The 14139-nt window shown below is 48.8% G+C and overlaps 1 protein-coding gene and 1 pseudogene across 9 annotated transcripts in view; one reads left to right on the forward strand and one right to left on the reverse strand.

The window, feature by feature from the left end:
- Positions 1-14139, forward strand: part of NAV1 (neuron navigator 1) — a 251490-nt gene that overhangs the window by 207764 nt on the left and 29587 nt on the right. For 6 of the 9 annotated variants that reach the window (XM_047703999.1, XM_047704000.1, XM_047704002.1 and 3 more), the window contains 7 exons: positions 6372-6510; positions 6956-7253; positions 8685-9378; positions 9859-10302; positions 10908-10949; positions 11692-11840; positions 13627-13797. In XM_047703999.1, coding sequence (XP_047559955.1) covers positions 6372-6510; positions 6956-7253; positions 8685-9378; positions 9859-10302; positions 10908-10949; positions 11692-11840; positions 13627-13797 — 1937 coding nt within the window. The remainder of the gene's footprint in view (positions 1-6371; positions 6511-6955; positions 7254-8684; positions 9379-9858; positions 10303-10907; positions 10950-11691; positions 11841-13626; positions 13798-14139) is intronic. The other 3 variants (XM_047704004.1, XM_047704005.1, XM_047704006.1) reach the window with 1 other exon arrangement.
- On the reverse strand, positions 1916-2352 carry LOC125086229 (ATP synthase F(0) complex subunit C2, mitochondrial-like; annotated as a pseudogene).

Consider the following 14139-nt stretch of genomic DNA (forward strand, 5'->3'; position numbering starts at 1 on the left):
CGTGCAACTGAGATTGTCACGTATTGTCAATACTAGGAGTCCGGTGAATGTTTGCCCAATTGAAATTTAATTTAACCCTAGGCAGAGTCCTATGGACTTAAATTCAGGTAGTCTGGCTACAGCATCTGTGCTCTTAGTCATCACCCTATGTTAATGATGGCCCGTGGGTAATTTGAGCAGTGGGCCTTAGAATTTTGATTTTAGGATTATCAGCGGTGAGGAGCTAATGAAGGTTTGGTAGGTAAGTGCTACACTTTTGGGTGATTAGGCTTGATTATATTCAGTGTGTGTTGGAAGGACAGAGAATTTACAGACAGGGGGGTTCGGTAAGAAGGCTTTTGCAGTGGTTTGAGTGAGAGGATATTAGCTGTGAACCAGAGCAGAAGCAGGAGAAATGTGGAGGAAAAAGAGATTTGAGAGGCAAGTGGTCACACAATTATAGACTTCTTGAGGAGGGAAGTAAAGGAAAAAGAGTTAAAGCCATACTGAAGTTATTGATAAGGTGACGGCGGGGGGGCGGAGGGGAGGGGGGAAACTGTGATACTTTTCAGGGAAACAGGAAGTGAGACGTTTGAGATTTGGAGGGAGGATTAAAGGATATGAGGCGATCAGTAAACAAGAAAATGAATATCCTGCTGAGAAAAATCTTTAATTTACTGCCATAACCTGTTTTCTAGTCCTTTAGAAATATCCTTGACAAGAGTCATTTTCATCATCTTGTTTATATCTGACTTAATCTCTCATATATTTATTCTGACCTATTTTCTCTTCCGTTCCGAGAATGGATAAAAATGGTAAAGTGTCGTATTCCTCCAACAGCCTTCCCAGAATGAACACTTCCACACCATGCAAAATAAATGGTACAAACATACAAGAGAACATTTCTCTTTTGCATCAGCTGCCTGTTGGTGATGGTGGTCTGGATTTACAAGTAGGCTGGATTACAAACGAATATTAACTTTCTCTGCATTTGGTTTTTCTCCTAAATTTAGACCTAGTTTGTTGCTGCCCAACCCTCTTTTCTGCCCCTGAGATCTATGCGAAAAAAAGATTTAAAGAGAAACAGGAGATCGCAAAACCCGGCTTAGAGTGACCTGAGAGAGTTTCTTTGTGCCAAAGAACAGATGCAGTAGCCTTGGTGAGCTCTGAGCCCTGCCCTCCTCTTTGTTTATTATTTGGGTGCCATATTTATTTATTTATTTTTTAAAGATTTTATTTATTTATCTAAGAGGGAGAAGCAGACTCCCTGTTGAGCAGGGAGCCCAGTGCGGGGCTCATTCCCGGAACCTAGAGTTCACAACGAACCAGAGCCGAGGGCAGATGCTCAACCAACTAAGCCTCCCAGGCACCCTTGGTGCCATATTTAAGCTGCTTGTCTTTCTCCTTCTGAACTTGAATGACCAGGCAGTTACCCTGTAGTAAGTCTGGCTCATTAGCTGATAGTCTGCAAATTCTTCTAGAGACTTTCCGTTATTAGCCCTTAGGCAGTCATGTTTTGGGTGGGACAGCATCTATCCAGCCTCTTTTCTGCCAGGCTCTTGATTCTTCAAAACATCATCCAGATTGTTCCTTCTGGCTCTTCCTGATCTGGTGGCGGAACTGTAAAGTTAATGTGTCTTCTCCTCAATCTACTCAAAATCTCCCCATCAGAACATCTAATCCGAAAGAGCAGGCTCGTTTAAGTGTCATTCAGAGGTGTTTTCCTGCTGGCAGCACTAGTTTAATATAGTTCACAACTACCACAAGAGTAAAATGATTATAAAGGGTTTGGGGTTTCTTTTTTCTTTTTTCTTTTCTTTATACATTATTTATTTGTCTTTCCTCTGTCAAACCCAAAGCCAGCCACTTTCCCCAGGCTGCCTGCGGAGATACAGGAAAAAGATCATACAAGACAGATAAGATACGGGACAAAGACCTAAGGGAGGTAGAGATGGCTCCTTCCCGTGGCAAAGAGACTGAGAAAGGCCACCATCAGGCGAAAGAGCTGCAGGGCCTCAAAGAGGGCAGAATCCAGATGGCTTAAAACAGCTTTTGCTTCAGTGAGGGCCTCTTGGCATAACCCATGATGAGGCTCCCAAACACAGCCCCAATTCCGGCCCCAGAGCCAGCCAGCCCTACCATGGCAGCCCCAGCCCCAGTGAACTTGGCTGCTGTGTAGATGTCCCTTGGAACGGTGCTGGATAGGAAGCTGCAGGTGGGAATAAGTGAGGTCGGGGCGAGGGGCTGCCAGGCTGCTGAGTTGGGCTCTCATCCGTCAGTGTCTCTGGTGGTTTTAGCACCGTCGCAGACAATGATCCTCTCAACAGCGGAGAGGTGCTCTGACCAAGAGACAAACTTGGCACATGCATCCATTTTCAGGGGACGACAGGCTGTGGCAGGAGAGCTGCTCCCAGTGCAGGGAAGACGGCGGGGGCGGGTGGTGGTTCTTTGTTCCTTAAGTCTTAACACCCCAACGACAAAGAATAGGAGGGGGAAGAGATCATAGCCACAAAGTTGGGGGAAGCCGGAAATCGGAATGGCACATGTGAACCGATTGAACCAACTTAAAGCTGAATCCTGAGCCAGTGGTGGGGAAAGCTGCACAGCCACTGTGTTTGCAGCTCTGAACCCTCAAAAAAGCTTGACAATTGTGACACCAGGTGCCCTTAGTGGAGGGAAGAGAGGAAACTAAAATCAGGAGGATTGGTTTAAAATTTATATAAGAAACACTTAACTCTCTATCCTCTCTTTTGCTACTTCCGGAAAGGCAACTCTGGTCATGAGTTTGGAAGATTCATCTCCAGGAAATCTGAAACCCCCAAGAGAAAAAACTTAAATAAGTCCAATCACATCTCCCTATACTGAACCCATTATTGACAAGTCCCACCAATGTACACAAAGTTTCTGAATAACCTGTCATGGGTGTTCCAGTCTTAACTCTGCGCAAACAGCCAAGGATCACCCAACAGGAAAGCAGGGTCTGTCGTCTGAAAGTCTCACCAGTACAAACAGAGAAAAGCTACTTGGAGCCAGAAATTGTACAAAGAGATTGTAAATCTGGCCCTCCGAATAAATGAGTGAATGAGTATCTTTGAGAGTTATAGGATGGCATCCTTGAAGGAAAGAACAATATACTATTTTTAAAGTACCCTTAAAATTTTAAATATGATAGCAGAAATGAAAATTGTAATGGAGGCAACTGAAGGTAAAAATTACGGCCAGTGCCCCAAAAGTGGAGTTCAAAAATAAATGGATGGAGGGGTGCCTGGGTGGCTCAGGGGGTTAACACTCTGCCTTCGGCTCAGGTCATAATCTCAGGGTCCTGGGATCGAGCTCCACATCAGGCTCTCTGCTCGGTGGGGAGCCTGCTTCCCTTTCTCTCTCTCTGCCTGCCTCTCTGCCTACTTGTGATCTCTGTCTGTCAAGTAAATAAATAAAATCTTAAATAAATAAATAAATAAATAAATAAATGGAGGTAGTGCTGGACAATAAGGAAGACAGTATCAGCCTCGAAATCTATCATCTGCATAATAGACCTTCTAGAAGAGAGAACTGAAAAATGGAGAGGAGAAAGTCATCAAAGAAATAATGCCTGAAAACTTCTAGATGAAAAGGGCCCAGGAAGGTGTCTAACTCAAAGAATAAAAATCAGTCCACACCAAGGCATGTCATTAATGATACTTTAGAATACCAGGGAAGATGCTAAAACTTTCCAGAGAGAAACAGGTCACGTGTTAGGGACAAGAAATCAGAATGGCAACAGGAGAGGCCAGACAATGGAGCGATGCCTTTACATTCTCAGAGGAGATTACTTTCAGTTTAGAATTCTGTGGCTAGCCAAAATTTCACATGTAAGAAACAGAGCAAAGACATTTTATAGTGTGTCAGATCTTACCAAGTTTGCTTCTTCCCAAGGTTCTTCTTTCAGAAACCTCCTAGAAGAGAGGTACTTCTCTAAAACGAGAAAGTAAACCAGCAAAGAGGGAGACTGAGGTTCTAACTGAGGAGCCTGGTCAAGAGGACCCAGGTGATGACGTGTGGTCCCGTAACGTCAGCTATTCTGCAGATCCAGAGAGCAAGCAGCAGGAACGCAGAAGCGTTGGAATATTCTCGAAGGAAGCACAAGAAACCGTTAACAGTGGTTTCTTTAAAAAGTAAAAGTGGGAGGGCAGAAAGGGGGCATTTTTCCTTTTTCCCATTATAGTTTCATGTAATGTTTGAGTCTTAACTATAGCATCCATTATTTTCCTAATATTGTCTTAAAGAAGGAAAATGGGCTCCTTCCCAGGGAGCATCTCCAGTGGAAGAGCTTAACCGTTGGGTAAGGACAACAGAATTTTTCTTTTGTCCAGAATCTGCAAAGGAATTTTCCTAGGAAATCTTTAAATCTTCTAGCCAATCTTGCCCAAGAATTTTAGGCTGATACCCTCTCACTTTATGGAAAGAGTCTGTAAGTTGGGAGGAATGTCTTTTGGGCGAGGAGGACTGAAACCCTTCCTGAGAAGATGCACTCCCCTCCCTTACTTCACCGTGAGGCTTTCCATAAATGTAGGGCAAAGGAAAGGTTTCCTTTAGACTGGTGGACTGCAGCAGTCCTTGCTTTTTTTTTTTTTTTTTTTTTTTTTTTTTTGCAAGAGCCCTTTCATAAGACTTTGCTCCATTCCAAGACCTTCATTACCAATAATTAATCTCAGATGGAAGGCTCAATGCTACAGGCTTCTTCTGTCTTTGACCCAAGAGAACATGTTGTGAATAGTTTGTTTGTTTGCTTGCCAGAGATCTTATCTTGATCCAGAAGAGCTGATAGGATCATAAAGCCAATTTATTTTTCCTCCTCAGTATTCTTTCTCTACAAAATGGGGGCTGTGATATCTTAGCCCAAGATAAATGCAGGATTAATATAGGGCATGGGTGGAGGGAAAAAGAGGTTGCTTGTTTTAGTAAGGGCTGTATTGCTTAGTAATAAAATTGAAATCACTCTGTAGTGTGTTCTAATCCCCGTCCTTTCTTTGCTGTTTCTCAATGTATTGGGATTAATCACTCCAGAGCAGCCAAGCCAAATGTCCAAACCACCCACTTTCCTCTTCCCAGCAAATAAATTAAAGGGAGGCCAGCTGAAATCTGGGCCAAGAACTTAGATGGCTTGTATGTCTGACTTTTGTTCCATGATCTGAAACTCAAAATAAATCAAAAAGGAAAAATTTTCCAGACACCGGCTAATTCACAAAAAACATCTTCAGCCTCTTAATCCTTCACACACGCAAAGCTGACAAACAGATCTGTGAACACAGATGCCAGGGTTTAGAGAATAGATTCCTACAGGCACAAACAAAAGCTCTCATAGTGTGGTCTTCCTGAAGTCCATGTTTGAGTTGTGGGCTCTAAAACTTGAGTGAAATCTAAAGGACATTTTTGGGTCCAGGAGGAAGTAATAGAAACGGTGGAAGGCGTAGAACACAGGACTATTGAAGAAAGGTTCTAGGAGACAGATTTTGAACTCAGAAAATAATGTGAAGAAGAAACTTGCCAACAGCCAATAAGGAGAGGACAAAGGAAGTTGGTATCAATGGCAGAAGAGGCTATTTAGGTCAGATGGTAAGAATTAACTTTCTAACTGCAAAAGTTGTTAAACACAAAAATGAACAGCCGAGGGAGGTTGTAGAGTCCAAGGTCCAAAGTGATGGAGGCTGCATTAATTTCACTTAGTATACGAACCAGGGTTCTTTATAGGAAGACTTGCAGGTACAGACGCTCAACACCAGTCTCTCCCAGATACCACAGATCTGATATTCCAAGCAGTTGGCGGGAAAAGGAAACCATTCAGCACAAATTTGGGGCTTCTGCTTGGCCACAGCTCCTAAAGTGTGGTTCATTTATCAGCAAAGCAGTACATGCTGCTTGGAAGCGAAGCCTGATCCCAGGGTCAGGGAATTGTATAAGCGGGGGAGCAATGAGAAACGACGGGGTCAGGGGGTCCTAGAAAAGATAAATCTTTTTCTGGTCCTTGTTACCAGTATGAAAAACTTTGGGGAAGTACCTGGAGAACACATCCAGAAATGAACAAAGACATGGTACCTATAAGGATGGAGACCGTTGATCGGGAGAGGAAATTGTATGATTAGACGGATCCAAGAATTACTTTGTCTTTGTGCTATCCCTTTCTGTTAAGGGGATGTAATGTCTTCCTTTGCCAGATAAAGGCAGAGTCTCTTTTATAAAAGAACGCCGCAAATCATATTTCAAGTTACTGGCAAACTCGGGACTAACCTTCAGGCTTTCTCCTCTTGGCCAGTCTGTATATTAGAATACAGCTGTTCTTCCATCCATATGATAATTTTATTCCTTGCCTTGGCTTCTGTTTTAACTGATAACCTTTATCTCCTGTCCTACAGCTGGGATGAAAGCAGCTCCATTAGCAGTGGGCTCAGCGATGCTTCAGACAACCTCAGCTCAGAAGAGTTCAATGCCAGCTCCTCCCTCAACTCCCTCCCAACGACTCCCACTGCCTCTCGCAGGAACTCTACAATAGTGGTACGTGAGTTCGCAAACACCTAGGCCACCCTCTCAAGATGAACCACGGGCCAGATGCATTTGCACATACACCCACCCGCTCCCTGGGATTGGTTCCCTTGTGCCTTTGCCAGGTCCTTTCAGAGCTGGTCCAAAAAAACCTGAGGCTACCAAGTGGTCACCTAAGACATTAGCTATTGTCTTAGGAGCCCCTGTATTTAGCGCCCATGCCAACTTGGAATGATGCGTATAAGAGCTATTCCAACCAGAGAAGAAAAAAAAAAAAGCCCTGAGACACATTGGATGTCTTTTCTCCTGCCCCCTAGAGATGTACATAGAAACCCTGGGTTGACATAACACTCGGGAAAGAGTGGGGCCACCCACCCACCAGAATCCATCCCCTCTGCCTCCTTTTTTCCATCCCCGGGTGAGCATCTCACACTGCTTTTTCTCGTCTTTTCCTTAGCTCCGCACAGACTCAGAGAAGCGCTCACTGGCCGAAAGTGGGCTGAGCTGGTTTAGTGAGTCAGAGGAGAAGACCCCCAAAAAACTGGAATACGACAGTGGTAGCCTAAAGATGGAACCCGGGACTTCGAAGTGGCGGAGAGAGCGGCCCGAGAGCTGTGATGATTCATCCAAGATTGGAGAACTGAAAAAGCCTGTGAGCCTGGGACACCCTGGTTCCCTGAAGAAGGGCAAGACCCCTCCAGTGGCCGTCACGTCCCCCATCACTCACACAGCCCAGAGCGCCCTCAAAGTCGCAGGTGAGCCCCGAGGAAAGGAAGGGACAAGGGTGAAGACCTTGTTTCTTGGGTTGCTCCTCTTTTTAAAGGTCCTTAACCCACAGGATGATAGCAGATGTTTGCAGAGTGCTTTAATGGTTATGATCTGGTCTTCACAACAGTCCTGTGGGTTAGGGAAGATGGATATTACTATCTCCACTCGACAACTTTAGAAATAACAACTCAAAAGGGTAAAGTGGCAGAGCCAAAATCATACAGCTCGGAAGAGGTAGAAGACGGAGTGTGTTATGTTCAGAGACTAGTTTGACCTGCCTTCATACACTTGACAAGACCATCGGCTGGTGTACTTGTCTTTACAAGGTGCTTGCTTGACCTCCCAGGGAGGTCCCAAGAAAACAATAGATCAGAATTGTGTTGCCCCCAAAGTTGGCCCCTTGCGTAGCTTCTTGCCTTTGTCCTCATTTCCCTCCAGTCTCTACTTACAAGGCGGTATGACCATACCCTATCTGCATCCCCTCCTTTTTTTCCTTCCTTGACCAGTTGTTTGATGCACTTCTTTTTTTTTTTTTTTTTTTTTAATTTTTTATTAACATATACTGTATTATTAGCCCCAGGGGTATAGGTCTGTGAATTGCCAGGTTTACACACTTCACAGCACTCACCATAGCACATACCCTCCCCAATGTCCATAACCTAACCCCCCTCTCCATCCCCTCCTCCCCCCAGCAGCCCTCAGTTTGTTTTGTGAGATTAAGAGTCTCTTATGCTTTGTCTCCCTCCCGATCCCATCTTGTTTCATTTTTTCCTTCCCTACCCCTCAAACCTCCCCTGTTGCCTCTCAAATTCCTCATATCAGGGAGATCATACGATAATTGTCTTTCTTGGATTGACTTACTCCGCTCAGCATAATACCCTCTAGTTCCATGCACATTGTGGCAAATGGCAAGACTTCATTTTTCTTTTGATGGCTGCATAGTATTCCATTGTGTATATATACCACATTCTCTTTATCCATTCATCTGTTGATGAACATCTAGGTTCTTTCCATAGTTTTGTTATTGTGGACATTGCTGCTATAAACATTCAGGTGCACATGCCCCTTCAGATCACTACATTTGTATCTTTAGGGTAAATATCCAGTAGTGATGTACTTCTTTTTTAATAACCTTTGTGGTTGCCTCTGCCATTTGAACCAGAATGGAATATCCTGCTGTAGAAGGAGAAAATAACAAAAAGCAAAACCAGCCAACAAAACCCTGAGGCTGCTCCTGCCCGGTCTCCTTCCTCTGGCCAGAAATGCCATCAGCTTACGTAGTGCCCACTCACCTGTGTACCAAAGTACATTGACAATGTTCCCTTCTCCTGTGGAGGGAAAGAAAAGGACTTGCTGGGATACTGCTGTGATGTTGGCCAGTTTCGGCTACCCTTACTTCCTTTCCTGCCCTCTTGTAGGCAAACCTGAAGGCAAAGCTACCGACAAGGGCAAACTTGCAGTGAAGAACACGGGGCTGCAGCGCTCCTCGTCGGACGCCGGCCGGGACCGCCTGAGCGATGCTAAGAAGCCTCCCTCCGGCATTGCCCGCCCCTCCACTTCGGGATCTTTTGGCTACAAGAAGCCGCCTCCTGCCACAGGCACCGCCACCGTCATGCAGACGGGTGGTTCAGCCACTCTCAGCAAGATCCAGAAGTCCTCAGGCATCCCTGTCAAGCCCGTGAACGGACGCAAGACCAGCCTAGATGTGTCCAACAGTGCGGAGCCTGGGTTCCTGGCTCCTGGCGCCCGTTCCAACATCCAGTACCGAAGCCTGCCCCGGCCAGCCAAGTCCAGTTCTATGAGCGTGACTGGCGGCCGGGGCGGACCTCGCCCTGTTAGCAGCAGCATTGACCCCAGCCTCCTCAGCACGAAGCAGGGGGGCCTTACCCCTTCCAGACTAAAGGAACCTTCCAAGGTGGCCAGTGGGCGGACCACTCCAGCCCCTGTCAATCAGACGGATCGGGAAAAGGAGAAAGCCAAAGCCAAGGCAGTGGCCTTGGACTCGGACAACATCTCCCTGAAGAGCATTGGCTCCCCAGAGAGTACTCCTAAGAACCAAGCCAGCCACCCTCCGGCCACCAAGTTGACAGAGCTGCCACCAACCCCTCTCAGGTACCCAAACTGGGCGGCTTCTTCCTCATCTGTCTGCTCTTTATTTTCCATATCCGTGTACTCCTGAGACTAAGCGAGGCATGGCTGGCCACTGTTTGCCACTGGGCCTTTGCACGGCTTTTTCCCAGCCCCCCACTCCCCTGTATGCCAAGTTGCTTCTCCCCAGTCAACCCTTAACCTGTCTTCAGTGCTTGTACTAGTGGTTTTACTATTGTCTACTGACACACATGTATCCATTTGTATGTAAATCGGCCTGTGTCTCCCACACGCATGTGCCGTCCCCCTCACTAAGACTTGAAGGACCCCAAGTCACACAAGCAGATTTCCTTCCAACGTATTTCACGACAGCATTGGGATAAGCCTCTGCTTGAACAGCCAGACACAGGGAAATGAGACTTGGAGTCCTCTAAGGTCCCATCTGCCTCTTGCTTCTGGAACTCTGTGGTTCTAAATACTTTATTTAATTTTCACTTCCCTCAGGGCCACAGCTAAGAGCTTTGTCAAGCCACCCTCACTAGCCAACCTAGACAAGGTCAACTCCAACAGTCTGGATCTGCCATCATCGAGTGATGCCCACGCTTCCAAGGTCCCAGACCTGCATCCCACAAGTTCAGCAAGTGGGAGCCCTCTTCCTTCTTGCTTCACCCCTAGTCCAGCACCCATTCTCAATATTAACTCAGCCAGCTTCTCCCAGGGCCTGGAGCTGATGAGTGGTTTCAGTGTCCCCAAAGAGACCCGCATGTACCCCAAACTCTCAGGCCTGCACAGGAGCATGGAGTCCCTCCAGATGCCAATGAGCCTGCCCAGTGCCTTCCCCAGCAGTACTCCTGGTCCCACCCCACCTGCCCCTGCCGCTGCACCCCCAGAGGAAGAAACAGAAGAGCTGGCCTGGAGCGGAAGCCCCAGAACTGGGCAGTTGGACAGGTGGGTGGAGAGGGACACCTCAGAGCCTGGGTCTGTCGCTGTGCCTCTGGCTCCTTTCGCCATCAGTTAAGACGGTCCCGTATTTCATTGTCACATTGTGGCTTTAAACGTTTTTTCACATACGTGAAGTAATTTCGTTTGCTTCACAACAGCGCCGTGAGGTAAGTAGGTTTTCAGTGACTATGTTTATACGTCATCATCATTATTATTATTACTATCACTGTGATGATTGTACACGGGGTGCACTGGTACACAGACTAATTAAGTGAGGTAGCCAAGATTTCATAATTAGTTTCACCTGTAATCCAAAGCGTTTACTTTTGAGGCCACACTGGCTTCTATTAGATCACACCTTAATAGGATCTTTTAAATAGCCAGCCACATCCTGATGCCCAACAGAGGAAGACATTAGCGTTTCCGTTGAATCTCTCGAGTTGTGAGCCCAGAGGCGGACTACAGCGATCTTCCTATTTTGTTCACAGAGTTAAATGGGCTCACAGTTTGATGTCCTGTGTTAGCTGTTGTGTCACACGAACGTGTGGTCCCAAACTCTGGTTTCTAAGATGGACTCACATGCTTTTCTCTCTTTTTATTTTTTTGCACAGTAATCAGCGGGATCGGAACACTCTTCCCAAGAAAGGGCTCAGGTAACCAACTCTTCAATGTGTTTGCCATTCCCCATATCTGGGGCTCCTGGTCTGTATGAAAAAAACTGTGACTTGACCTGTCCTGAGTCCCAGTCATGAATTCAGGGTCCCCTTTAGCTGAGTTACTGGCATGTGGTTCCTGCGCGTGTACCTCCTAGCGCCCCATCCAGGCTTGCTGTGATGTGTGAGGTGGCCTTATAGCCTGTGTTCTTCCTTGGTGACAGAGGAGAAACAAGTCGGCCTGTGGGACTCCTCCACCTGCCTGTCCCAGCCCATGTTAGCCCAATCCTGATCCAACGTCCTCTCTGTAATTTTCCTCCTTCAAAGTTGGAGAGAGAATAGGCTACCTTGGGGGCCATTCAGATGGGATGAGCAGGACACCCCAGTCCTCCACAGGACTGTGGCACTGAGTTCTTCAGTGAGGTGAACTCCCGCCCTTGGGAAGGCCACATATGGAGCTGTAAAACTCTGTCCTGAGCTTCTGGGTAGAGGCTCTCCTGGCCCCCTGTCATTTCAGTCCCCACCTCAGGATATCCCATAGAGATACCTGCCGGTCCTTCGGGACTCTCTTGATGGTGTGGGAGAAGACGCTGAGTCCGCACGTGTCTTCCTCCCTCCTAAGATGGTTCTGTCCGCTCCCCCTTTTCCTTGTCATGCGTTCCAAACCTCCACACCCGCCAGACCTCTGCTCTGATAGCCCTTTGTAGCTGCGCAGACTGAGCCCTTCTGCTGTGCCCTACAGGTACCAGCTTCAGTCCCAGGAGGAGACCAAGGAGAGGCGACACTCCCATACCATTGGTGGGCTGCCCGAATCCGACGACCAGTCAGAGCTGCCTTCCCCCCCTGCACTCTCCATGTCCTTGAGCGCAAAGGGCCAACTTACCAACATAGGTCAGTGCTTCTGGTCACTCGCTGTGGCATGGGATGAGGCAGGGCTCACCCTGCCGTGTGAGGCAAGGCAGCTGGACTTTAGGCTCCATCTCCTCTCTGACTCCCACTATATTGGGTCACTTCGTGGTGCCTCAGTTTATCCATCCAAAGTCAGACTGAAGGCAGAGTGCTCTAAGGTCCTCAACTGAGAAGTCGCCCCCAGGCACAAGGAGTAGGGTGCTTGTGGCATTGGAGAGTCTGAGCGATGGCGCGGGAAAGCCATCAAGCGAGGCCCGGAGATCAGACTAGCGCAGGGAGCAGGCAGTCGGCGGTGGAAAGGAGCCACCAGGCCCAAGGCAGCAACACTACGTGGCTGGGCTGGCGGAGAGGAAGGAGGGAACCGTTGTTGATGGCAGACGATGGGACCAGCCTCATCCTGAAGGCAGCGCGCCTGAAGACACATCCTGGCCTTTCAAAAGTCTGAGGAGAAAGGCTGGCAAGGAGGGAGGCAGGACGAGAAGGCTGATTCAGAGGCAGGGAGGGGAAGAAGCTTCAGGTGGAGGCCTGACCCCAGGGAGCAGCAGGCCATGATGGGCCCAGGGCGAACCCCTTTAGAACAGAGCCTGGGGCAGGCGTGTGCTTTGCTGTGTCTTGCTAGATCCACCTCCTCATTCAGCTGAGTGAAGGAACGCAGTAAGGGAACATGAGGATGGGCTATGGGACGACTATGGGGAATTTGAGGAAAAACTAGGAATCAGGATCATTTTGCCTAGAGAAGGGAGTGATTTGTAAGGAAAGGTCATCTGCTCTCTGAAGGGCCGTCAGGTGGGGGACGGGGCCAGCTTGTCCTCCGTCTGCACTGAGAACCAAACCAGAGGAAAGGCATGGATGCTGCAGGCTGAAGGTGCTGGGCTAAACCGTGATCACCTTACGTGTTCGAAAGGTCCAAGGCAGGTGTAAAATCTTCTTCACAGGTCCTTATGGAGGGAGTAGACCTCTGCCTGCCTCTGTGGAGGCAGAATAGGCAAGGGGAGCTGTGGGTGTGAACCCAGGGAGGCTGTAACCCCAGCAGGGGGAGGGGCGAAGGGGAGCAGGGTCAGCCCGGATTCAGCAGAGCCCAGGGTCAAAGCAGATTCTAGGAACCACACCTGACACTGTCACCTGCTCCACCCATCTGACCTTCCAGCCAGGGAACGCTGGGCAGGAAGGTGTGTTTTCTTGCTGCGTCAGAACCGGCCAGTGGACTAGAATGACACTGCTGGTGGGGAGAGCCTCAGTCCCTCCCGCAGTGCTGAGCCCATCAGAGCCCATAGCCTGGCCTCCTTCTCTAGCTGCCTCTTTGTCATCATTTAGATCTGAGTCTTGGTCTGAATTCTTAGTCCTCCCAGGCTGCCGGTTGTATTCTACGGAACCACAACATCCCATTCCATTGGCACATGCAAGTGATGTGAAGGTTTTAGAAAAGCTTCGAGGCTCCCCCAGCCTGACCTTCAAAAGCGACAGTTCCCGGGCAGGCAGGGCTGAGGGAAGGTCTTTTAAAATAGGAAACGCTGTTACCCCTTTATTCCCCACAGCAGGGTCCTTCTCCATTAGGGCTCGATCTCCCCGGGAGAGACCCCACTCCTAACCAGCAGCTGCCTGCACACTCCCCCCACCCCCACCCCTTCCTCTCCTGCCCCCACCCCTGACCATTTGCCTCCCATGCTCCTGGTGCTCCATTCCCCAAGGGACCCAGAGAGCTGATGACCCTGCCTCTTCTCCTGCCCTCCCCCTGCCTCTCCTGTCCCCCTCCCCTCTGTCCTTCCAGTGAGTCCCACTGCGGCCACCACGCCAAGAATCACCCGCTCCAACAGCATCCCCACCCACGAGGCGGCCTTCGAGCTGTACAGCGGCTCCCAAATGGGGAGCACCCTGTCCCTGGCCGAGAGACCCAAGGGGATGATTCGGTCAGGATCCTTCCGAGACCCCACGGACGATGGTGAGACTTCATGCCAGCGCGGTTCACGCTCATTCCAGCTCTGCTGGGTCCCCTCACCCGCCACCACCCCCGCCACCACCACCACACACACGTATATGATTCACAGAACATCGAGTCGGGGCCATTTCAGCTCTTTCTTCCCATCCCTTTGAAGGGTCTGGGGGCCCAGAAACCTTTGGGTGGCACCGTCTGGCACTGGGGCTTTGGGCTGGAGCACCTGCCATCGGGGCCGGGGGAGGGAAATGGAGCATGGAAGGGTTACATGGAACCCCTCCGAGTGCTCCCAGAACTGTAGCTCCTCCCCATCTTTCCAGCAGCAGCCTCTCCTCCCCACAGTCTTTC

Source organism: Lutra lutra, chromosome 15 (assembly GCF_902655055.1).
Source record: "Lutra lutra chromosome 15, mLutLut1.2, whole genome shotgun sequence".
NCBI classification, from domain to species: Eukaryota; Metazoa; Chordata; class Mammalia; order Carnivora; family Mustelidae; genus Lutra; species Lutra lutra.